Source organism: Debaryomyces hansenii (genome assembly GCF_000006445.2).
Source record: "Debaryomyces hansenii CBS767 chromosome F complete sequence".
Classification (NCBI taxonomy): domain Eukaryota; kingdom Fungi; phylum Ascomycota; class Pichiomycetes; order Serinales; family Debaryomycetaceae; genus Debaryomyces; species Debaryomyces hansenii.
Window position 1 is genome coordinate 1,843,248 of NC_006048.2, and position 25,172 is coordinate 1,868,419.

Below are 25,172 nucleotides of genomic sequence, written 5' to 3' on the forward strand. Positions count from 1 at the left end.
ACATTCTATATTCATCGTCAACGCATTGAACATTTTCTAACATAGGTTAGATTCAGTCAATACTAGAAACAAAAAAAAACCACAATTATCTATCCAACAACTAAATATGTCCGCAGTTATTGGAGAAAACACTTATATTATGTACTGTGCTGGAAGGTAAGTATATAGTAGATACGGTATTATCGTTAATTTTCGATTTAGAGTAGATTGCGAAGATCATTTGAATCGAAATAAATTCTTGAGCAAAATACTATAATTAATCCTAAACTCATAATTATGACAGTGGGGCAACCAACATCAATTAATGATGAATTAGACGAGTCAATAGAGGAGCTCACTTATGTGACATTTCCTATGAATTATGACCACATGCCTTCTGCAATCCATCAAATAGATACACCTCCCCAAACAGCTGATGGTTCCGGCCAAGATCTTATTAAAGTGTTTAATAATTTATGTATGAGCTGCCGCGCAGGAGATATTGATACAGTGGACTCTTTACTTTCAACGCCAGAACTCAACATTAATCAGGTGGATGAATGGGATTATTCGCCATTGATTTTGGCGTCGTTATGCGGGCATACAAAGATCGTTGAATTATTACTATCAAGAGGCGCTGTTTGTGACAGAGATACTTTTCAAGGAGCTAGGTGTATTTACGGTGCATTGAATGATACGATACGTGACTTGTTGATAAGTTTTGATATATCCAAAACTGTTGATATGTCACAGCCCTTTGCCGGTCACATTTCTTCTATATTGAATCCATTGAATCAAATGCCCACAAGCGATATATTGTTCCGATTTCCTCATATTAATGGCACTTTGACTAGAGACTTACAAATTTTCCGATTAAATAGATTCATCTTGGCGGCAAGGAGTCCATATTTCTTCGATAAATTGAAGAAAGGTGGTGCATGGAATCTGAAAACAATAATTGATATGCCGTCTTCTACAAATCCTGCTGTTTTCAAAATGATTGTGGATTATATGTATTTGAGAACTGATGGACTTCCTATTGACCAACTGAAGACTCAAGATCAATTAGTAAAGTTTGCGGCCAAATTGAAATTGGGAGATTTACTAACGAATATTGAAATGATAAAGGAAACTAATAATGATAAAGAAAAAGCAAAGGCGAAACATAGTGCGTCTTTTATGTACGTTGAAAAAGCAAGAAAGGATATGGACTCATTTTTGGTGTCCAGTATTATAGGAAACAGGGTTGTTTCAAAGCTCGAATTAGGTAAAGAAATAGACTTCGAGGAAATTAATCCAGAACTTCATATCGATGAAAATCAGAAAGCCGAACTTTTAAACTCATCATCGATACCAGATACAATCGTATCTGTTATAGATGCCGATTCCGAATCGATAGTTTATTTACCAGTGCATAAGGCAATCATGGCCAGATCTGAATATTTTGAAACTATGTTCAAATCAGATATATTCTTGTCTTCACAGGAAGACTTACCAATCCTCAAAGACTATGAGAAGACTTTGAACAAAGTAATTATCGATAGACCGCTTATACTACCAGTTCACATTCCTGTCATTCAAATATCCACATACACATCTAATTTTGAAGTAGCCAAGATCATATTGTCGTTTTTGTATCATGACGATGTTCCTCCGATTCCATTGATATTCACTATCGAGTTGCTATTTGCAGCTGATGAACTATTCTTAGATAGGCTCAAGACAATGTGTGCTGTGAATATTACATCCAATTTTTCGAAGCTTACATTTTCTGAATTCCAATCCTTGTTTGAAAGAGTTGGCTACAGTGCGTATGATTTAATCAGAGTATCATGGCAAACTAGATGTGATAAGTTGGAACAGCATGTATCGAAATTAATTGCTCATAATCTTGAAAGAATTAGCGATGATGAAGTTGAGAGATCGCAGTTTTGTTCTCTCATTGAAGAAAGTGCCTCCAGAATTCAAGAAAGACAAGATACAGATACTATCGAACTAATCGACGATATTCGTTATTATATAGCCAAGAAATATTCTGTCAATGATGAATTTACTGATTTCGAACCGATAGCAGAGCATTTTAGGGAAAGTGACCCTACTTATGTTGCTGCCGAAGATATCCAAATCTATAAAAACGCTTTGTCCAAATATGAAAGGGAAATTGACATGATTGATGCCTTACTAGATGATTTACTGTTAGGAGCTTGATTATCATATTTTATCACGTGAGTTTGATCTCTTCGCATCTCAGAATGAAAAAAAAATTAATTGGGACTTTGATGCATAAGAAGTAGATATAGCTTAAATAGTTAATAAAGGATATTTGATAATAAGAATGGCCGATAATAACCCAGATGGTGGATTATCTGCAGATGTCTTTTTAATGGAAGATAAATTGTCCAAGATAAGAACACAAATTAATTCAAAATTAGACAATCAAAAGAATTTAGCTATAATCTTATCCGCTGTGGAAGAAAACATCGAGGAACAAAAGAATGAAAAAACACCAGTTGCGTACTTTGTTTCCTTCTTATCCTTATTAGACCAATCTGTTAAGGGTGATAGTATTGTTGATAGTGGATTAGCTACTACCACGGCTTACTTTTTGGATATTATTTTTCCGTTTACTCCTAAACCATTATTGAAAGCTAAGTTCGGTGAAATTTTAACCAAATTAGCCCCTCCACTTACAAACCCAGAATCTGAAGCTCCATTAGTTAGGTCGACTATTGGTGCATTGGAGAGTTTATTGTTAGCACAGGACCATCAACAATGGGTTTCTTCCGGCAACATTTCCCCAAAGAGAGCTTTGATTGGATTATTGGAATTATCGTTTGACCCAAGACCAAAAGTGAGAAGAAGAGCTCAAGAATCAGTTCATAAGATCTTAATGAATCCCCCACCATCTCCTTCTCCTATTCATGTTGCTGCACCATTGTGTGGTGATTTAGCTTTAAAGAAATTAGTTTCGTTGGTTGAAACACTGTCCAGAGGTAATAAGAAGAATTCAAATAAAGATTCAAATTCACAAATCATTCATACATTACAATTAATCACATCTATCACTTCTGCCAACTCGTGGCCTTCAACTCAAATAGAACCGTTATGTGACATATTACTTGAAATTTCGAAGACCTCAGATCAATATTTAGTGACTTCTGCGTTCTCTGCGTTTGAAGGATTATTCAAATCAATGTCCAATATCATTGATGTGGAAAAGTTCACAAAGGTTTTGGATATCATCTTCGATTTAAAACCATCAGTCAATGATTCGCATTTGGCTGCTTCTTGGTTAGCGGTCGTTGCTAAAGCATTGGAAAGTTTTGCTTCTTTATCACCGGAGACTTGTCTTCAGAGAACTTCAGATGTTATTCCAATAGTATCTCAATTTTTATCATCAGATTCAAGAGATATTTACATTTCTGCATCTCAGTGCTTAATAGCTATTATTACTGAAACTATTCCAGATAATTACTTGCTTCAACCATCGGAACAACATGGCGTATCCGGTGAAATATATGAATTAATGGATGAAACCATCACATTTATTGCAGATCATATTGAGAAGGAATTATTATCCATCAAGTATCAACATGCTACTAAGGAAATTTTAGAGCTTATTACTGCTACTATTTTGAAATTAAGAACCCGCTGTAATCCGGACTTTTTGAATGTTTTACAGGTTGTTGGAGAATGGCGTACTAATGAAACCGATTCCTTTCCACACAATAAAGAGGCGGAAGATGTCATCTCTGCGTCTATTTCTACAATGGGCCCGGATGTAGTTTTAAGTGTTTTACCATTAAACTTGAACGGTGAAGGATCTGGTAGAGCTTGGTTATTGCCATTATTGAGAGATAATGTGCGTTTTGCTGATTTAAGTTTCTACAGAAGAGAAATCTTACCGTTAGTTGAACTTTTTGAACAGAAAATTAAGGATGCAACCAATAAAGAATCTATGCACGTTAAGATTTTGCAAACAATAATTGATCAAGTATGGTCATTATTACCACACTTCTGTGATTTACCTAAGGATATGAGAAGTAGTTTTGATGATTCCTTTGCTGCTACCTTATCTGACTTGATGTATGCGAATGTAGAATTGAGAATTCCAATCTGCCATGCATTAAGATTACTAGTTGAATCCAATATAGCCTATAGTGAAGGCGCTCTTGCGGATGATTTATTGATGCAAGAGGAATTCCCTATTGCAGAATCAAAAAAGAATTTAGAATATTTAGCTTCAAAGGCTTCAAACATTTTGTCAGTTTTATTCAATATTTTCACTTCGACAATTCCTGAATCTAGAGGATTTATTTTAGATACTGTTGATACGTATTTACAAGTTATTCCAAAGGCTGACTTAGAAAGTACTTTTAATAAAGTATGTGGTTTGTTAAAGAACAGTATGGATGAAGAGGTTAATGCTGCCCCAGCTACTAACCAATCCAAATCTGAAGCTCCAAAATTAAGCTCAACAATGATGGACTTAATTGTGGCTATGGCTAAATACGTTCCTGAGTCATCTCATAATGCATTATTTAGTATCTTTTCTTCAACTGTCGCCTTAGAGAATAATGTTCTTATGCAAAAGAGGTCATACAGAATCATCAATAAGCTTGTTGAAACCGATGAGGGTAAAGCCTCTATTGTTAAGTTTATTGGTAACATTGAAGAAGTTTTGGTTGCCACAGCTGAAATAACTCATAAGTCAGCAAGAGCCTCAAGATTATCAGCAATACATTTGATTTTGGATTTATTACCTGAAGGCGATTTACATTTTATTCCAGCAGTTTTGCAAGAAATAATCATGTCTACTAAAGATGTCAATGAAAAAACCCGTGGTTTATCGTACCAAATTTTGATTAAAATGGGTCATAGAATGAGCCAAGGGGGTTTGATTGAAAACTCTAAGGTTCCAGGTTTTGCTGATGATACTCCATCAAGTGAAGCATCTTTAACCGAATTTTTTACCATGGTAAGTGCTGGGTTGGCTGCACAAACTCCACATATGATCTCCGCAACAATTACTGCCGTATCATGCTTAGTATTTGAATTCAAAGATGAATTACCTACAGAAGTGTTATTGGAAATTGCATCCACTGTCGAATTATTTTTAACTCATAACTCGAGAGAAATTGCAAAATCGGCAATTGGTTTCGTCAAGGTTGAAGTCTTGTCATTACCAGAAGACTTAGTGAGAGCTAATTTGAAGGAATTGTTAACAAAGTTAATGAGATGGTCACACGAACATAAGGGTCATTTCAAATCTAAAGTGAAGCATATCTTAGAAAGATTAATAAGAAAATTTGGAGTAGAAGAAGTTGAACAAGCCATTCCAGAAGAAGACAAGAAATTGGTTTCCAATATCAAAAAGACTAGAGATAGAACAAAGAGAAAGCAAGAAGCTGAAATAGCTGAAGGAACTGAAACTCCTGGTAATAAGAAATTCGTTTCTGCCTACGAAGAAGCATTATATGATTCAGATGACGAAGACGTTGATAATGTTGATGATGAGGAACAAACTCATGGCAAGAAATCCAACCAGTTTATTTTGGAAACTGGTGATGAACCATTGAACTTGTTAGACCGTCAGACCCTTGCTCATATTTCTTCTTCCAAACCTAAGAAGTTCACTAAAAAGGATTTGGCTGCGAAATCTGATTTCAAAACTAAGAACGGTAAATTTGTTTTCAATGAAGGAGAGGAGGACGATCCGCTTTCTTCAAAGAGCTCTGGTATTGATGCATACTTGGATGCCGTGAAACTGGCACCAGTAAGAGGTCAAAAGAATAAATTGAAATTTAAGAAGAACAAGAATGAAGATGACTTTTCCGAAGACGAAGATGAAAAACCCGCCTTTAAGAAATCTTCTAATAATAAATTAATGAATAAATCAAAAATTCAAAAGCCAAAGCAAAAATTTAAGGCAAAGAAGAAGCTTTAAACAGGTTTTGTCAATAGTGTACTTTTATATAGTGAATGCATATATATTATAATGATTAAATTGATGTAGTGCCAAATTCAAAATTCTATGATCACCTGATCGTTAATTTTTTTCGTACTGTAAATTTTTCAAACGTTAACAGTATGAATAGGTAGTTATACAAGAGACTATAATATAATGTCTTTGAGAACAAGTCCTATAAAGATTAGGTTGGCGCTTTTCGGGAGAAAGAACCAGCCGTTATATAATATCGTTGTTGCCAATAAAAGATCGGCCCGTGATAGTTTACCAATTGAAGTCCTCGGTACATATAACCCAATTTCAGTTCCTTTAACACCAGCAGAAAAAGTGCAAGGAGTCAAACCATACAAACATATCGAATTAGACTTTGATAGATCTAAATACTGGATAGGTGTGGGTGCAGATCTCTCGGATCGTGTTAATTTCTTATTTAAGAAGGCTGGATTATTACCAGAACAATGGCCAAATCCAAATAAATTATCTCAGCATATTAATAAATCAGTTGTCAACGAAGTGAAGACAGTTTACGAAGAACCAAAGCAATACATAAGACCAAGAGACTAAATTCTTGGATTGTCTGAAGTGGTAATTATAATCTTAACTGGAAAAGGTTCTGGACTAATTTTCAAATTTACATTAATTCATCTTGTATATATACTAATATATTTGACTACTACTCAATATAAGTTTCATTTTCATGTTTGTGGTATAAATAATGTAATGGTAGAAATTTACACTTCTTACAATCATTCAAGGTAGATTTACGATACTTCAATAGTGAAGAGCTCCAAATTTTTCTCATTTTAGACCTAAACCCCTGCTTGATTGTGTTCGTTGGGTCATCATTGGTATTGTAGTCACTTGAGATTTCTTTATTTACAATGTCCTTCGTAATCTGAAGTTGTATCTCGTTATTTGCCTTTACGTCGTAGAAATTTTTAACCCATTCGGGTTCTTTAAGGCCCTTAGCTAAATGGTATTTATAATTTGCATTGTCAACATTACACTGCCTTTGGGATGATTTAAGTACAGTCTTTTTGGAAGAATTATTACATGTACTTGTTTCTTTCGCAATTGTTGCAACTTTATTCTTTTGAAATATCTGGATATACAACACAAGTAGTTTCGAAAATTCTTTATCCGATTCTATGCAAGGATATTGTTTACCATGTATTGTTGTAATTATTAATTTCAAACAATGTCTAATATTCACGAATTCTTCGTAAAAGAGAGCGTTCTTTATTTGCACACCATCTAGAACTTGTCGGAAATGAACCATCACTAGCATCAATTCAGTGCAGAATGCACTGGTGTCAGTTATAACATCATGTTGTAATATTTCATAGAAATAATCGAATACTTCGAAAGAGGGATTGCAAGTTTCTTCGACCATATTTAAAAGCCGGTTTATAAGAACGATCTTAAGATAAATATATTCATATTGTTCATTAGTTTTCTGAAATACCTTCAATTGTTTCCTATATGTTGTAGTTAATCTTGAATTTAATATGCTATCCGAAATTGAATCAGAACGTGGTTTTTCATTAATGTGTTCTAATAAAGAGATTTGGGTTGATTTGAGACATCTTAGCAATTGAATTGTTGTACATTCAGAGACAAATAATGTACAAGGAGATGTAGAATTTAAAGGATTATTCAAATCATATACTAGCCGAAGTATTGTATTTACTCTAGTGAGGCAATCATTGTTTGGAAGGAAGTATATACCATTGTAGCCACTATTAAAAATTGATTCAATTATCACATTATTGATTATTTTATCAAAACGGGTACGAAAGAAGCTAGTAAACAGGGAAACGAGCTCAGATTCTAACAGTATTAATCTTTGCAGACTGGTTATTAGTTCAATTAAACAATCCAAAGGGATTTCATTGAGCGGGTATGGCAGTTCATTGATTGCAAAATCGATTTTTGCTAAATTTATCGATAACTCTTTTTCTGGATCCACAAACTCTATGGCTTTAAACGTGTTGAATGATGGATATATGGTACTAATATAAGAATCTTCACAACTCATATTACAAGTTATTGTATGTACTTTTGCCAGTATAGTCCACAATTACTACAAAGTATATCTGTGGTTCCGATTGACGGGTCGCAATTTCTTTATCTACAGTTTATCCATCTCGTATACTAGAAGAAATGTGTTTATTTGACACTATATTCGGATATATAATAAAATTAAATTAATAACTTTTAATTAGTTTAATCGAATAAACCCATACCCATGTCACCATCAGATTCTTCTTCTTCTTCTTCAGCTGGAGCTTCTTCAGCAGCAGCGGAGGATGAAGCAGCAGCAGCTGGAGCAGCAGCAGCGTAAGCATCTGGGTTAGCTAATCTGTCCTTGATGGCTTCAGAACCTTCGAAGGTGTAGTCAGTAGCAATAGATAAAGCTAAGACATTCTTGTAGTGGTTAACAACAGAGTGACCAACAGATGGTAAGGTTGGGTAACCAACAGCTAAGGAGATAGAAGCAATGGTGTTGATAGCGGAAACGAAGTGACCAACTAATTCATCATCAGTAATATCTAAGATAGAAGATGGGAAAATTTGACCGTTGTCGTAAACTTGGACAACAGACATACCGTAGGTGAATGGAGAAATGTCCAACATGTTCAACAAGGTAGCTTCGGAAGGACCAACCTTGCTGTTGGTTTCAACAACTCTAACATCGGAAACAATTTCAATGGTACCTCTGGCAATCTTGGTTGGAACACCTAAAGCTTGGAAGAAAGAGGTCTTACCTGGTTCCATACCAGTGTTACCAGCTGGAATCCAGACATCCTTTGGAGCAACAGCACCGGCCTTAGCTGGAGCAGCAACAACATTGGAAACAATGGTGTCTCTGATGGTCTTCAAGTCACTGTTAGTGAAAATGAAACCAACATTACCTCTAACGAAAGGCATCAACTTTTCGTATTCTGGTAAGTCAGCTAAGAATCCTCTCAAGGCTCTTCTAACCATGGTGTTCTTACCCATCAAAACAGTAGCATCACCACGTAAAGCTTTTCTGATTTCGTGCATTTGTTGGGACGAAACATTATCGACACCAACGATGAAGATAGACTTGTATTCTTCTAATAATTCTCTTAATTTGCTGAAGTATTGAACCTTCTTTTCACGAGCACCACCCATTTCGACTTATTTACTTATTTATTGACGATAGGAATATTTAATGGACCCAATATCTGATAAGTTAATAAAAGGAAAAACTCTATAATTATGTCCGCTGTGAAATTTCAACCTACCTAGTGGGTACTCAAAATTTTTCAGCTATGGTTTTGTGTCATTTTTATGAATTTTCAATTCAAACCCTAAACCTAACTATATACACGTGAATACGTATATACGATATATGATAGCTCATAGTTTATAATTTATAATAGTCTACTCTTCTAACTATATAGACAATCAGCCCATGCCCATATTCTCGTATTCAGAACTGACAAATGAGTATTTCAAATAATGCTGCCACAAGTTTTCTAGCCTGGCAGATTGTTGAACACGATCTTGCTCCAAACGGCTGTCTTTAGAACCATCTTGCTTTAAGGGTTCGCTATTTTCGAGCAACCTCTTGTCTTTGTTCTTCTTCTTTTTCTTTGATTTCTTATTCGACTTATTTTTCTTTTCCTTGACAGGTTTTCCGAGCCTTCTAGCTAGCGAAATCCAGTCATCGACGGTTAAAGAATCCATGTCATAGACTTTATCATCGGTGGCATATTCAAATTCGTAGGAAAATTCTTTCTCCCCTCTGTTTATGTTGGCTAAATCAGCGTAATATTGAACATATCTCTCCGGAGTAAATGCCTGAGGTATGTAGGCCGGACCCAAAGATTTGGATTTTGGCATTTTAGGAGGGAAAGTATTATCGTTTTTGAATATTTCCACTTGTTGGCCAAAAGTAATGAATTCGTCGTCGTAATCGGCTTCTACTTGCGTTTCCATCAACTTTTCGAGTCCCTCGAAGAACTCATTCCATGGAGCGAATCTTGGTTGGTTATCGGAAGTAAGGAGATTTTGGAGACCTGTGATATTGTATTCCCATACTCGTAACCCAGAGTTGAACGTTGGAACGACACTGGCTGTTACATGTGCAATGGAATACCTCTCTGATACATATCCACTCTTCTTTTTCCCCTTGACATTTGCGTAATATTCCTTTCTCACGTTTTCCATGTATCCTACCTTACCATTTGGGACTCCACCCTGGATCCTGATATCATCCATATTTTTGAAGTTCACAGAATCTTCAAACCCATCTTTAAGTATAGGACTATTGAAATTGGAGTATGATTCTTCTAGTGACGTATCTTCATCGTCGTCGTCAGAGTCACTGTCGGAATTGTCGTCATCATCCAGTACGTATAGGTCATTTTCAAATGATAACTCGTAGTCGAAACCAAGTTTCCCGAACTTATTTTTGATGGATTTATATGCTTCCTTGGAATCCAATGGAATGAAGTGATCTATATTCATGTGGCCGTACAAGCCGCCGATTATAACATCTCTGTATTCATGCATCCACACAATATATTTACGCAAACATGAAATATCGTAGTTCTTTTCGTTAGGTGGAACATGTCCTGAGAGCCAAACCTTCATGTTTCTAGCCCGCATTTCTTTCAACGTATATCCTAACCATTCGAATAACTTATGGCCAGGGTCCTTCTTTCTATCACAATTATCGACCAATGGATTTGATTGAAAAAGGTATAACGTATTTATCGACAAAACTGCCAATTCGTTAGGAATGATCTCCTTGAAAAAATATGCGCCTCTATTGAATATATGCAATTGGGCTGCAGGGACAAAATCGTGCCATATCTTGAATAATTCTCTCGTCTGTAAAGTTGGACCCGGAGAAAATAAGTTATGTGGGAAAACATCATTGTTACCAAGCGATGGAACTAGTGGGATCTTCAATTGTCTTGGGCGCCCTCCACGGGGATTCTCTTCTTTGAACGTTTCATACATCAATTCACTCACTCTTTGATTCATATCAAAAATATTTGACTCAGTTCTAGGATATCTTCTGTCGTTATCGTGCCTGACATTATCACCGGTCCACACAACAAAATCGATCTTATCCTTCAAGTTCTCCTTAACCCATTTGAGTGTATCTTCCATCAACACCATAGGACTGTCACAGCCAAGCACAGCATCCCCATATTTCCCTGCGCTTCCCTTTCCACTATGGCACAACGAACCCACATCTGCACCAGTCTTGTAGTACTTATCTGGATGCATATCTGTGATGTGCAAGAATCTCCCATGCAAAACCTGCTCATCTCCACCCTTAACAATCTTCAACTTCGGTTTGGGACTCAACCCCAATTTTGTAAGCTGTTCGACCTCCGTTGCTTCCAAGTCCAATACCTCAACCGATGGCTTCTCATATTCCATCCCCAAAGCTTCATTTGCAGAACCGGATTGATGGCCAAGCATCACCGCCAACCCCGATACCATGAGAAGAACTCCAACTACAGTCACCACAATGCGCAGCCGTGTCGATCCGCTGCTTCGGTGACTCTTTTCATCAATTAGAACTGACATTTTGCTTACTACAACAACGTATTACTTGAGATTCATTCCATAATTAGATATCTATCTAGAGAACATTCGACTCGGATTGGGTGTGCACGTGCAGCAGATAATCATATTAATTCGTTGCAATATCCCAAGTTCGAATCCCTAGAGATTGAGAAGTGATTATCTGGTGTATGGCTTTATATCTTTAATCGACCATATTATGCTCATACATCCATGCACAGGTGAACATGGCGTGCATGCATCCCATAAATCGTTCCTAATCGATCGGGATGCTTTTGATACCCGAACCCAACGCAAGAATAACCTTATTATGGCTAGAAGCGTCTAATAAACTGAATTCATAACTTATTACATACGTCGCATACATGATTTCGTCCTTAATGGCATTTCATTTACCTAAAACAGAAAAGCAATGATTCTCGCGATTCGATTTTATTTACATATTTTGCAGCATCTGAATAGGCATTGTTGAAAACGCGAAAGTTCCAAAACGCGAAATGGGCGACTAGGAGGTGTTCTACAGTAAATAATAGCGGAATGAAGAATATATTGCGAGTATTATTGTTTATTTTGGAAGTTTTGTTCATGTACCATCTATATTAATTGCAGAAAAATATGTTTGGAATCGCGAATTGAATAGGAGATTCGATTCACGAAATAGAGTTGACAAGCCACGGTCTGTTTAATATAGCTCAAAGAGAATAATTAAATCGAGTTTAGGCTAAATCGAACGTCTAATTGTTGTTTTTACTTTTCAAGGTACATAACGTGCATTTAAATTGGGCTACCGTGATTTACCAACAACAAATCATACAGATATATATAAGAGATTGAATACACTTGATTAATTTGTAGTTATACCTGGGACAATTTTTAAGTTACACAATTCTTTATATAGACATGTCTTCAATTTCGATGTATTTGCAGACTCCCAAGAGACCTAGCTTACCACCAACTCCATTGCCATATGGTAGCAATAATAAGACTAGTCTTCCACCATTATCGTCTATTTTGACCAATTCTGATGATGTATCGACCCAATACAACACCATGCATAAGTTACCTTCTGTTGACTCGTTGGCAACTCCAAGCACGCAAACTGGACGGGTTCCAAGCTTGGCCAACTCGCATTATCTCCCACAGCAGTTTCCATTTCGTCATCCGGTACCACAGCACACAGCGCAAACACCATCCAAGCGTGCTAGAAGCATGCCAACACCTATCAGCACTAATCCAAACTCGAGTTTTGATACCAGTGACAATGATATTAGCATAAATGGCGGTGAAGTGACCGTCAAGAAGACTAAGACTTCACCAATTAACGAAAAATCCTACGCATTCATCAGTCATTCGCCAGTGACATTCCCATCGCAAGAGCCATCGATTGACAACGCTCCATTGGCAAGAAGGAAAAGAAGAAGAACTTCTCCAAATGAATTGTCTATATTGAACAATGAGTTTGAAATAGGCCAAACCCCGAATAAGTTGAGAAGACTAGAAATCGCTGAGAAGGTATCCATGACTGAAAAGGCAGTTCAGATTTGGTTTCAAAACAAAAGACAATCTCTCAGAAAGCAGACATCAGTGGAAAAGGAAATTACCGAATTGCCTTCCACCGTTTCAATTTCTACCCCAATAAAGCCTACTTTACGAAAGTCTGAATCACAGCCATTTATTCCAAGCCCATCTGCCTTCACGGCAAAGCATAGACCAAGATCAACCACTTCGCTTCCAATTGCTCAAATATCACAACCAACTATGGATACTCCAACTAACCAAAGAACAGTTTTCAATTCATTAAGTACACCAAATTCTTCTTACATAAATTACGATGAGTCAAATACTTCAATTGACTCGACTTCACCAAACTTGATCTTGAATGAAACTTCAAAGAAACAACCAGTTTCTCTTAATTCCAACACTTCGAGTACCATGACTTTCAAGTTGATGCCAGCTAAGTCTATATCCGCAGCTAATGCAAACAAACTCGCCCAGAAGTTAGCCAGCGAATCTCAGAGTTCTGAAAATCCTTCACCTAAAGATAAGCTGTTGGCAACTAAAAGCGCTGATTTAAAAGATTTATTGAATTCGGCATCTACTACATCATCTACGAAGAATGTTGCCAAGAGAGCCCCATTGGGTGAATTGGATGTTAATACCACCCAAACATCGAGGCCAACAAAGAAACAAACCGAAAAGGAATGCATCAACAATTTGTTGTCTCTAAGGGCTGGTAACTGGAATTAAACTTAGCATTGTAGTATATCATCATAGTATCATAATACACGTCATTTATCCATAACTCGTTCGTAGCTTATTTCATTTTGCAACCCAGGCAATATGCCTAATTTGGTTAAAATATTTTTGGTCTCGCGACTAACAAATTGCAGGCTTAAACTCCTTGACGATCCATATCTGGTAATAACTAACGTGGTGCGTTACTGTGTGTCCGTACGTGTATCGTGGATACTTCACTATACCGAAAGACAAGGTTGATGAGACAACCTTATTCTAAGATACTTTGATACCTTAATTGTATAATTATTGCATCTAGCTTTACTATATCTATTGAATACGACAACTATTAATTTCGATAGAGTAGGTTTTTAGTAACAAAGTACAATCCAACGGACACTAAGGACAATACGTTAGTAGCTCTAGTATGTAGCGTGGTGTTGATTAACGATTTTTCCCAAATCCAATTGTTTTGAATCACGAACAAGGCACCGATCTCCGTTTACAAGTACAGTCAAATAAACATATAGTATTATTAAATTACATGGAAAAATATAAACAAAAATAAACCTAAAATAACTATTTTAAAAGTAAACTATGAATACCCAAGTAACTTAAAATTAACGACCACGGGAAGTGGTTTTGGTGTGTTGACCTCTGACCTTTAAGCCCCAGAAGTGTCTGATACCACGGTGAGCTCTGATCTTCTTTAATCTTTCTAAATCATCTCTTAATTTGGATTCTAAGTTGTTAGCTAAGACATGGTAGTCCTTACCGTCGACTTGGTCCTTTTGTCTGTTTAAGAACCAAGCTGGGATCTTATAGTTGGTTGGGTTTTGCATGATGGTGACAATTCTTTCCAATTCTTCTTGGGTTAATTCACCGGCACGCTTCTTTAAGTCAACATCAGCCTTCTTACAGACCAAGTTGGAGTAACGACGACCGACACCTCTGATCTTAGTCAAAGCGTACATGATCTTGATTCTACCATCAATGTTGGTGTTCAATAAACTATAATATGTTAGTAATTCGTTCGCCATAAAACTTAAATCTGTTTGAAAGTTTATCCTAGTAAAGTATCTCTTAATATCCATAATTTCTTTCTCTCCTTCCTTCATTCATATCTTCCTCAATGCCAATTTAGTCATTTTCATTCTCTTTTCTCCGATTCCTTTTCTATTCTACTTTATGGCTCTATTAGTCTCTCTTCCATCGCAATATCTTGGGGATTCCTTCGTGGATCTATTATATGTTTAATTCTACTATTTATGTGACTTCTTGTACTTGTTCTCTCATTATGTCTCCTCATTGATAAAATTTTTCCTCCGATACTAAAACCACTTTCAAACGGATTAAACACTCTCATCATCTATCTAGTTGTAAACATACCGTAAAATGTGTTGGAATGAACCTTCTTCGCTGACAACTAATGACATCTTGCCTGTTTGTTATGCTATATTTCCGAAACGTTTGGATAGATTGAAATTTTTCTACTAGTTTTTTTAATTTTTCAATCTCACTAGCTTCGTTCAGTACTGCGTAGGTTTGCCCATACAAAATTATGCGCATTGTAAGAGGGACGTCTACCGCACAAAAACTGAAAATTTTTCTGATGTCTACACGTGGAAATAAAGCGGACGTAATTAGGGCATTACCCTATTATGAGATGGGTTACGGTGGTTTTGGGTGGGTAGCCTTGTAGTTGCAAATGCTCAATAATGGAAATGGCGAATTAGGCGGAATCTGTAAGTTTGTACAGTTCGTAGAGTCCGATAGTGGTGTTTTAGGGTAATGTAGAGCGAAAGATGAATATATAGTAACAGTTGTTTCTCTAGATGTTTTGTAGATGACAATGGATTGAAGATGTTCGTGGATTACAATAGATCAGGTTGGTTAGAGACGTAGGAAATTTACGAAGTACGAGGTTAGGAGTAGGAAATACCTACAAGTGGTTTATGTCACAGTAAAAGACACTACGATACGAAATAAGTCTGGTTAGCGTGTATATATAGTACTTTGCTTTATCTATGTACAAGACTAGGAGGATTCAGTTGAGTATTTACCAATGAACCATTGTAAGGCAGGTGCCTCGATGTAGATACGGTTAGCCTTCAATATGTCTCTGACTTCGACGGCTTCCTTGATGAGTACATCGGCCTTTTTGCCGACATATTCGGTGGAGTTTATCAAGTTATCTCTTTGGGCATCGGTGATGAACAACAAGCTCAAGCGGTCTAAGTCATGGGCTTCGACAAACTGTCTGGTGGCTTCTGGATGGTCGTACTTGAAATCAGCAACGACGTCGTCGGATGCCTTGGTGGCTGACTTATCACCTCCGATTATGAAAACTTTCCCGTTACGGTATTGGTCTGATAATGCGGTCTGGAAAGCCTTGCTATACACCTTAGAAGGCAATCTGGTGGACCAGTCGTGTGGTGCCTTGACACCATGCGCCTTGACCTCGTTGTCTCTGATAGGAGAGTTGGCATCACCAGTTCTGGCTCTACCGGTACCCTTTTGTGGGTGAAGCTTTCTGTTGGAGTATAACTTGTCTCCTTTTGTGATGACATATCCAGAACCAACTCTAGCACGATCGGCCTCATAGACCACGGCACTCCATAAGAAGTCTCTTCTCAATGGAGCATCGAAAAACTGTGTGGGTAACGGAACAAATGAATGTGGTTCCAATGATGGGAAACTACGCAACGATCCTAATGTATACTTTGGTGGGCTTGCTATCTTAAACGAAACGTCACCAGAAACTTTGGCTTTCGTGGCTAACTTACGGATCGATTGTCTGAACATGATATTTATATCTGGATCACCTTATTCAACTGGTTGTATGTAATTTTGTTCTTGGAACTATAATTATGGAAAATATGTTAATGCAAATAGTTTGTGGGAAATCAGGAACCGAAATATTTTCTTCTATATATTATTCTGGTGTATTTGGATCTTTCAAACTCCGCTTACAAATGCAATCAATAGTATATAGTAGAACCTCCTGTTATACTTAACAATTGACTTTGATCAAGCTTCATTCACTAATTACAAGTTTATGTGAGAAGTGAAAAATTATTTTGTGGTTTACGCACGCTCGTTCATTTCGTTTATGGGTGCAAAACTCATCAATATAATCGATAATACAATATGTATTGTGCAAAATAACTATATAAGTATAAGTCTATTTCGAAACCAGCTGCTTATTGGTCTGGTTTTCATCATGTGCGTCTTCCTCGTCACTTTCAATTATGAAATCGTCAACTCTATTGTCTGTGTGTTCCGTGATTCCTTCGTTCATCTCAATATCTTCATAGGTTTTACCGGAAGTTGGAGCATATGTACCACGGCTATCACCACCCTTCAATTTATTCAAAGCCCTAGACAAAATTCCTTGTTCATTTTGTTCGATCTCTTCCTCTTCAAATTGTCTTAATTGGTCTGCCCATTGAACATTTTTCTTTTTACCCGAAGGACCTGTTTTTATGATCGATGAAGGACGCGATCTGTAAGACGAATAAAGTATATAAACACCCCAGATAAGAACAACAATAACTAAAAGCTGAATGAGTCGAGTGATACGGTTAGAAGTTTGTTGATTCTTAGCTCTCTCTGCCTCAGCACTTGGCGTTGCAGAGTGTTCTTGATCTAAAGTGGTACTGGTGGCCAAAGATTTTCCAGATACAGCAGAAATACTTGATGTTTTTGATTGAGTGACCGAAGTCGGAGATGTTTTCAGTTCTGACTCCTCTTTCTGTTTGGCCATTCGAACGCCCAATGGATATGTAACAATTGATTTCTTCTTCATATCGCTTTTATTGTCAACTTCTTTTTCGTCGAAATTACCAGTTATGATATCGATCAAACTCCTTGAAATTTCTGGTTTATCGAATGGAACCATGTGTGACGCATCAAAAACATTAACAACTGTTAGGTTTCTTTCACTTTGTATATAGCCAGCTGTCTTGTTATCATAAACCCAGTCTAATGTATCAAGGTCTTCAGAAAATCCAGTTTGACCATTCCATGTTAATTTCTTAATAAAACCTTCTATACCGATATAATTGCAAATAATATCCCTGTTCCCGTTGAACAACATGATCGGTATTTCCTCTAAAATAGAAGGAAACAAATGAATAGCAGGCTTCGAATTTTTAGCCCTGAAACTGTTACCTACCTTTCCTGAACATTCGCTCCACTTTTTATGATTAATCAAATTCAAATCGTTCATGACGCTTTGTTCCCGTAAAAATGGTGTCACATTAGCTAAGTCCGGAGGCCAGTTCATGCCACAAGAAGGGTACGAGTCTCTCAAGGTATGATCATACATATTAACACATTGTTCGTTATCTGCGGCCAGCTGGTCTCTGGTGGCTTCTAAAATAAGGTTTAACACTCGTTCACACGTATTCGAAACAACTTGTGACACATCTGAGCCGTCAGGCCCATCATTTTCACTAACTATATCCTGACACTCCTGATGCTGACGCAAAATCAGGCTCCATCTAGGATTGTTTGTTTTGATAATGCCAGCTTGAACCGAGTAAGGTAAATAAGACAAGCTCTGTTCATTTGGCGCAATCCATCCATTTCCAATCATCAACCCTTTAAGGTTAAACGGTTTTTCGCCCTCACGCAAGTTCTTATTACGACGTAATATTCCATCGGCGATATATGGGATGTACTGACCAGCATAACTCTCACCCGCAAAATAGATTTCATTCGATGCATCCTCAGGGAATAACTCAAAAAACTTCTCCATGAACCTCACAAACTCTACAGTTATCTGATCCAAATCATGATCGTAATCGTCTGAATAACTGAAACCAGTTCCAGCAGGCTGATCGACAAAAACCATATCTCCAGATTTGTGCCACGAACCTTCATTGTATATAACCTCCCCTTCTTTATTAATTCTGAACGGACCCGCTTCCATTAACGCCCCATCCATAGAAGAGCATCCTGGTCCCCCATTAAGCCAGAATATAGTCCTCTTTTTCGCTTCAGGAATTTGATTTGTATCTTGGTACTTCCAGAAAAAGTAATGTGTTTGATTCTCGGGATACAATTCAAGTTGACCCGCAAACATCAAAGGCCTCTCATCCGTACGAATATTCAGATATAATCCCGGTAAAGACGTAACCAAGTATTCCGCCTTGGGATCACTCCTAGATGTAAACGGAAGTGCAAATGCTACGAAACTCTGAACAAGAATCAACAATAAATATTTGATCACCATATTACAGAATAATGTAAACCAATTCTTCTATGAAACAACAAACCAAAGTGACTAGTATAGATCCAAAGTACACTTTTAGAATACCTCGTATAATACAGTGACTTAATAACCAGATAATACTCCAAAAAAGGCTTATCCATCTATGTAAAAACTTCCAGTGGTATAGCTCCTCCAAGAGAAAGGAATTCCTGCACAACTTCTACACGTGAATTCCAGGTTTTGATAACATAAATCGTATATGAAGTACTACATCTCTATAAGAAAGATCACAAGCAAACGACAAAGAAGAAATAAAGTTGGTGAATAGAGATGAGGCGATATATAGTCTGTCGATATCTCAGAAGAAAATTCTAAGGATTCAATGGCTCTACATCCCAAATATTTTCTGCGTATTCATCGACACATCTGTCAGAGCTAAAGAAACCCATGTTTGCAACACTCAAGACAGACTTCTTAACCCATTTGTGTAAGTGGTCCTTATCTTTTGCATCTCCTCCATGGTGGCCGTAAATGTTTTCTAATTTGATGTGTGTATCCAAGAAAAGATCAAAATCATCAGTAACAAGATAATGATCACCATGATCTCTAATACTTTCTATCAACGTATGAAATTCATCAGGGTTACCAAATCTACCAGACTCGATGGCGTTGAATACCTTCTTTAAAGAATCGGGGATATTAACTCCATTATAGACGTTCTTATGTCTTAATTCTTCAACTGATTCGGCCAAATTTCCGAATAAAAAGATATTCTCCTGACCAATTTCTCTAGTGATTTCGACATTGGCACCGTCAACAGTACCAATGATCAAGCCACCATTCAACGCGAATTTCATATTGGAGGTACCTGAAGCTTCGGTACCTGCTGTAGAAATATGGTTTGATAAATCGGAGGCAGGTATAATGATTTCAGCCTTCGAAACATTATAATCAGGAATAAACACAACTTTCAATAAATTACCAATTTCCTCATCATTATTGACAACATCAGCAACCACGTTAATCAAGTGGATGATTGTTTTTGCCATATAATAACCAGGAGCAGCTTTACCGCCAAAAATCGAGCATTTTGAAATATAGTATTTCAACTTAATTTCCTCGACACTAACGCCCTTTGCAAGTAGTTCTTTGATGTGCAAATATCTATAGATTACTGCAAAGATGTTTAATTGTTGTCTTTTGTATTCATGAATTCTCTTAACTTGAATATCAAACAAAACTGTTGGATCGATGGTAATTCCTGTCAAGTGTTTGATCAAGGTAGCTAATTTAACTTTATTGTTGAACTTAATGATGTCCCATTTGATCAAGAATTCATCATCGTCCACAAACTGTTCCAACTCTTTTAATTTTCCTAAATTGGTTAAATAACTATAGTTTGGATCATTCAACTTCTCACTGATTAACTTTGCCAATTCTGGATTAGCCTGTTTCAACCATCTTCTTGGTGTGATACCATTTGTGACATTCATAAACTTGTCATCACCAAAAAATGCTACAAAATCTTTGAAAATCGTGGTTTTGATCAATTCAGAATGTAATTCTGCAACACCATTCACTTTATGAGAACCGATTATAGCTAAGTACGCCATTCTAACTGATTTTCCGTTTTCTTCTTCAATAATTGATACTCTTCTAAGCAAATCACGATCTTTTGGGAATTTGCTCTCCACAGCTTTCAAGAAAAAGAAGTTGATATCATAGATGATCTCTAAGTGACGTGGTAATAATCTACTCACCAATTCTACTGGCCATTTCTCTAATGCTTCTGTCATAACAGTGTGGTTAGTATAAGCAAACACTCTTGTCACAATCGACCAAGCATCATCCCATGGTAATTCTTCTAAATCGACAAAAATTCTTTGTAACTCAACAATTGCTAAAGTTGGGTGAGTGTCGTTCAATTGAATTGCAACTTGATCCGGAAACTTTTTCCAGTTATCCTTGTGGTTTTTCTTAAAACGACGGACAATGTCATGCAACGAAGCAGCCACCCAAAAATACTGTTGCTTCAATCTTAACTCTTTACCATGCATGAAATTATCATTTGGATACAATACGGAGGTGATAGATTCAGCCTTTTGTTGAGATGCAACAGACTGCTGATAATCACCAGCATTAAATTTATTGAAATCAAATTCGTTTGTAGGTTTTGCATTCCACAACCTCAAATTATTCGTGTTTTCAGTGTTGAATCCAGGAATTGGATAATCAGCAGGAACCGCTAACACACGTTCTCCTCCATTCCAAATTTTCTTTGGTCTTCCTGTATTGGTATCGTAAGATTCGTATACATAACCAAAGAAATCAACCGGGATTTGAATTTCACTTCTGTTTATCTCCCAAGGATTCGTGTATTCTAACCAATAATCTGGTTGTTCAACCTGATAACCATCAATTATCTTTTGTTGGAAAATACCATACTGATAATTCAAACCGTAGCCCCATCCGGAATAGTTTTTGGATGATAAGGAGTCAACAAAGCATGCTGCTAATCTACCTAAACCGCCGTTACCCAATGCGGCATCAGGTTCTTGATCTAATACATCTTCCAAATTGAATCCCAATTCTCGCAATGCACTCTTGGTGTGTTCTCTACTTTTCAAGTTGATCAAAGCATTGTCCATAGCCCTACCCATCAAAAACTCTAAAGACAAGTAGTATACCCGCTTACCATCGTGAATTGTTTGTTTCTGTTGTGTATTGGCCCAATCAATTAACAATTCGTCCCTAATTGTATTTGAAGCAGCCTGATACGCACCTAAATTATCACAGTTGTACATATTTCTAGCCAACGTAATTTCAACATGTTTGATGAATTCCTCCTCGAATTTTTCATTATCATTCAACGGGGTGTTCTTCTTTGTCTCTTCATCCTTAAATCTCTTCTCCTTAACGTCAAAAGGCTTTAAATGTGTGTGCTTTTTCCAAATCTTCTTCGAAGATTCAGGGATCGATGTATCAAGAGCGATAATCTGATTGGGAGTGAATCCCGTATTTGTTCTAGTTAATTTTGGCTGTGGCAATTCAGAAGGAGTCAAGTAGTCACCCATTCTATAGTTCTTCTAATTATACTCTTCAATGAATAAAATTCACCTTGGAATAATTAATATGTATATATATATATATATATATATGGATTGCTCTATTCAGGGAAATATGGCTCAATCGGGTGAAACCCAAATGTGGAACCACCTTCGGGTAATGCAAGCCCATTTGGTGAATAATCACCCGTGGTGCAAAATACCCTTATTACCTGCCCAAGTATCCTGCATCTCTTGCTACATCTTCTATCCCTGTACGATGACCTGCACTCTGTCGAGCCTACATAAATTGTCCTAATTTACGTATATTTAATTGAACAAGCTAGCTACGAAATCGCAGCTACATTCAGGTGGTCCTACAAGATCCCTAACTTCTCTACAAGCTTATTCAATATCTGTAATTTTCAATTTTTTAGTCTCATACATTATCTAGCGTTATCCCCATGTTCCTTTATTCAATGTTAGAGCAATTTACGGTGAATAAATTTCGCATAATTCCGAGATCTAGTAGAGCGGCATTCTTAATTAATCATTTGAGTCAACACCTTGCGGTTTCTCCATACATAAAAGGTAGCCCTTTTTTGAGCAGGAAAAAGGCTCTCGGGAATTACTGGAGCCCCTTGAATGGCTAGAATTACGATAATGTTGTGCAGGATTTGAGAATTTTTTATTTTGCAACTTTATTGTTGTCGTTGATGAGCTGGTGAAATGAAACGATATTTGATAAAAGTCGATAATTAAATTGGAACATACATCTTTTAAAGAAGCTTTTTATAGAAGTCAAATCAATATGCCTCCTGCTATGCCCATGCCTATATTACGACCGATAAGAAATCAGAGTAGGAAACTGGCTACGAAGCCACCGCAGACTACATCTCAGATACAATCAGTTCGGGAAAGCAAATCCAATTTCACAGATAATGAAATTAGAGTAATACAGCAAATTTGGGGGTCGTTGGACATGCGTTTTGAGGATGAAGTAGAACAGCAATCGGTCAACGACTGCTCTATCCAGAAAATAGTGCCAAAGTTGACAATTCTGGAGGTTCAAAAAAGGACGAAGTCAAAAAGCCTTAAATCAAGACCTCTTCGAGAATTCGAAATGAGATTGCAAAATAACATATATCACTACTTTAAATCACATCACCGGCCGAGGGGATCGCCATATGCAAGCGTAGCACATCAAGTGACTCCTGAAGACTTTCTGTTTGATTTGTATTTGCCGGCTGTCTTAGAGTTATTGAGCACACTTATCTGGCAATCAGAAGACGGAGAGACTACTATCCGCGGAGCACGGGACATAAGTTCAAACATATGGAGGTTCAATGTGTGGCATTACAACTTGATTGGCGAAGGGATAGTTTCAACTATCTTGGATATGCTTGGTCGAGATAATTTCTCATACGATACCGAATATACATGGATTAAATTCTATAATAAAGTTGCCAATCTAGTGCAGTCGCAGACTGAGATACAGCCTACATAAGACTATATTATCAGAACAGTTGCTTCTTTGAACCTACAGGTGCTACGATGGGTATTCGAGGTATAATTCGGCTGGCAATAATTGGTGTTTCAATGAAATTGAGTGAACAGAACACCCTTGTGTCGTTAAACTGTATGCGTATACTATGTGACATTTCGTACATATAGAGAAGTGTAATACTGAATTCTTCTTAATAGAAAGAGCTGTATGCGTCTGGTGGAATAACTTTTGATTTAAGTAAAGCCTTATCAGAAAAAGTCATCTAGAGCATTATTATGCATATGAGCATTTGAATTACGGTTTTTTATCTACGAACAGTATTTTAATTAATTTAAGAGACTTAATTCTAAGATAATCACTAACCTAAATTCTAAGATAAATTCTAAATTATATAGGGTATGCGAATTCGTTTCCCAACGTTTCCCAAAGTAGCTGTCAGTACAATGGCAAGCTTAGGTTTATGTTTCCCAGTGGACAATTCTGCTCCGATATGGTAGATATATGAAAATCAACAATTCAGCATTTTTGAAGAATCAATTGATCCACTGGCATCTGGTGAACTACCACAAACAGAGCGAAAACTAAAGACTGCGAAAAGATCTCATTAAATATTTAAAGGTATCAACAGAAAAATGTAAAGTGGTACGAGAAAATGAACTATACGTTGCTAAATGCGGAAATTGAATATTCATGATTAAAATTGACCTGATTGACCTGGACCATTTTGACCTGGACCGGGTTGACCTGGGGCTGGTTGACCTGAAGCACCAGAACCAGTACCAGCACCAGCGCCAGCAGAAGATCCCGATGAAGCTTGACCGGATGATTGAGTGCTTAAGGTGCTGAAGGTAGTAGGGGCAAAGCTTGAAGTCGAACTAACAGAAGATGATGAGCCGCTAGCAGGACAGGTGTCTCTGTCGGTCAATTCATCATTTTGGTAAGACTTGCAGCATTGGTCAGATGGGTAGAATTCGGTACACCAGTCCTTACCACCATCATATTTGTATCCAGAGTTGTATTCAACACATCTGAAGCCTTGGGAAACTAAATCGTTGTAAGCGTCTGGGTGGTAACGCATATTTTCTTGACATGAACCAACGAGGAAGATCTTATCTGAAGTCTTGGAGTGATCTTCTTGTTTTTCCAATTGGTACATGACGGTAAATTGGTATAAGAATTGACACAATAAGCCTTTAGCAAAGTTGAATTTAAATTCAACACCGAAACCTGGTTGTTTCGAAATCAATTGTGGGTTGTAACGTTCCAACACGGTTTTTGAATCGGAAGCATTCAAGACAGCAAAGTCATTCAAGGATTGATGATTTGGGTTCTTAAAATATAAGTCAACGGTGTAGTTTTCTTCAGGTGCCTTAGCGTTGTTAGCAACGTACAAACTGAAATCAATTGGGAACTCAGTAGTGTCGTTAGAGCCTTGAATAGTGGAGGAAAACTTATCACAAACATAATCACCAGTATACAACAAGTCTTGAGGTGTCTTGATACCAGCACCAACAACCTTAGCATTGCCTGCGGTACTTAACTTATTGATTTCCGGAATGTTGGAAAGGAATGCATTAGATACTGCAATTAAGAGTAAAACTGGATATAAAGTGGTTAACATGATTAGATATTGTTTAGGTCTAGAGA

At 37.0% G+C, this 25,172-nt stretch overlaps 14 protein-coding genes across 14 annotated transcripts; 6 read left to right on the forward strand and 8 right to left on the reverse strand. All coding sequences in view use genetic code 12, as the record gives it.

The window, feature by feature from the left end:
* Positions 1-276: 276 nt before the first annotated feature.
* Positions 277-2,187, forward strand: DEHA2F22154g (DEHA2F22154p; the record flags this gene model as incomplete). Its single annotated transcript, XM_461306.1, has 1 exon — positions 277-2,187. One exon carries the CDS (start codon positions 277-279, stop codon positions 2,185-2,187), a length of 1,911 nt encoding a protein of 636 aa, XP_461306.2.
* Positions 2,188-2,314: 127 nt separating this feature from the next.
* On the forward strand, positions 2,315-5,926 carry DEHA2F22176g (DEHA2F22176p; the record flags this gene model as incomplete). Its single annotated transcript, XM_461307.1, has 1 exon — positions 2,315-5,926. The coding sequence occupies one exon, from the start codon at positions 2,315-2,317 to the stop codon at positions 5,924-5,926; it is 3,612 nt and encodes a 1,203-aa protein (XP_461307.2).
* A 177-nt stretch (positions 5,927-6,103) lies between these two features.
* Positions 6,104-6,511, forward strand: DEHA2F22198g (mitochondrial 37S ribosomal protein MRPS16; the record flags this gene model as incomplete). Its single annotated transcript, XM_461308.1, has 1 exon — positions 6,104-6,511. The coding sequence occupies one exon, from the start codon at positions 6,104-6,106 to the stop codon at positions 6,509-6,511; it is 408 nt and encodes a 135-aa protein (XP_461308.1).
* A 109-nt stretch (positions 6,512-6,620) lies between these two features.
* DEHA2F22220g (DEHA2F22220p) lies at positions 6,621-7,985 on the reverse strand (the record flags this gene model as incomplete). Its single annotated transcript, XM_461309.1, has 1 exon — positions 6,621-7,985. One exon carries the CDS (start codon positions 7,983-7,985, stop codon positions 6,621-6,623), a length of 1,365 nt encoding a protein of 454 aa, XP_461309.2.
* Positions 7,986-8,173: 188 nt separating this feature from the next.
* DEHA2F22242g (60S acidic ribosomal protein P0) lies at positions 8,174-9,106 on the reverse strand (the record flags this gene model as incomplete). The annotated part of the gene is made up of 1 exon (XM_461310.1): positions 8,174-9,106. The coding sequence occupies one exon, from the start codon at positions 9,104-9,106 to the stop codon at positions 8,174-8,176; it is 933 nt and encodes a 310-aa protein (XP_461310.1).
* Positions 9,107-9,382: 276 nt separating this feature from the next.
* Positions 9,383-11,524, reverse strand: DEHA2F22264g (DEHA2F22264p; the record flags this gene model as incomplete). Its single annotated transcript, XM_461311.2, has 1 exon — positions 9,383-11,524. One exon carries the CDS (start codon positions 11,522-11,524, stop codon positions 9,383-9,385), a length of 2,142 nt encoding a protein of 713 aa, XP_461311.2.
* An 897-nt stretch (positions 11,525-12,421) lies between these two features.
* On the forward strand, positions 12,422-13,768 carry DEHA2F22286g (DEHA2F22286p; the record flags this gene model as incomplete). The annotated part of the gene is made up of 1 exon (XM_461312.1): positions 12,422-13,768. One exon carries the CDS (start codon positions 12,422-12,424, stop codon positions 13,766-13,768), a length of 1,347 nt encoding a protein of 448 aa, XP_461312.2.
* A 608-nt stretch (positions 13,769-14,376) lies between these two features.
* DEHA2F22308g (40S ribosomal protein S18) lies at positions 14,377-14,874 on the reverse strand (the record flags this gene model as incomplete). The annotated part of the gene is made up of 1 exon (XM_461313.2): positions 14,377-14,874. The coding sequence occupies one exon, from the start codon at positions 14,872-14,874 to the stop codon at positions 14,377-14,379; it is 498 nt and encodes a 165-aa protein (XP_461313.2).
* A 919-nt stretch (positions 14,875-15,793) lies between these two features.
* Positions 15,794-16,561, reverse strand: DEHA2F22330g (mitochondrial 54S ribosomal protein YmL6; the record flags this gene model as incomplete). Its single annotated transcript, XM_461314.1, has 1 exon — positions 15,794-16,561. The coding sequence occupies one exon, from the start codon at positions 16,559-16,561 to the stop codon at positions 15,794-15,796; it is 768 nt and encodes a 255-aa protein (XP_461314.1).
* Positions 16,562-16,940: 379 nt separating this feature from the next.
* DEHA2F22352g (DEHA2F22352p) lies at positions 16,941-18,995 on the reverse strand (the record flags this gene model as incomplete). Its single annotated transcript, XM_002770831.1, has 1 exon — positions 16,941-18,995. The coding sequence occupies one exon, from the start codon at positions 18,993-18,995 to the stop codon at positions 16,941-16,943; it is 2,055 nt and encodes a 684-aa protein (XP_002770877.1).
* Positions 18,996-19,345: 350 nt separating this feature from the next.
* Positions 19,346-22,048, reverse strand: DEHA2F22374g (DEHA2F22374p; the record flags this gene model as incomplete). Its single annotated transcript, XM_461315.2, has 1 exon — positions 19,346-22,048. The coding sequence occupies one exon, from the start codon at positions 22,046-22,048 to the stop codon at positions 19,346-19,348; it is 2,703 nt and encodes a 900-aa protein (XP_461315.1).
* Positions 22,049-22,076: 28 nt separating this feature from the next.
* On the forward strand, positions 22,077-22,337 carry DEHA2F22396g (DEHA2F22396p; the record flags this gene model as incomplete). The annotated part of the gene is made up of 1 exon (XM_002770832.1): positions 22,077-22,337. The coding sequence occupies one exon, from the start codon at positions 22,077-22,079 to the stop codon at positions 22,335-22,337; it is 261 nt and encodes an 86-aa protein (XP_002770878.1).
* A 492-nt stretch (positions 22,338-22,829) lies between these two features.
* On the forward strand, positions 22,830-23,525 carry DEHA2F22418g (DEHA2F22418p; the record flags this gene model as incomplete). Its single annotated transcript, XM_002770833.1, has 1 exon — positions 22,830-23,525. The coding sequence occupies one exon, from the start codon at positions 22,830-22,832 to the stop codon at positions 23,523-23,525; it is 696 nt and encodes a 231-aa protein (XP_002770879.1).
* Positions 23,526-24,219: 694 nt separating this feature from the next.
* DEHA2F22440g (DEHA2F22440p) lies at positions 24,220-25,146 on the reverse strand (the record flags this gene model as incomplete). The annotated part of the gene is made up of 1 exon (XM_461316.1): positions 24,220-25,146. The coding sequence occupies one exon, from the start codon at positions 25,144-25,146 to the stop codon at positions 24,220-24,222; it is 927 nt and encodes a 308-aa protein (XP_461316.1).
* Positions 25,147-25,172: the final 26 nt, after the last annotated feature.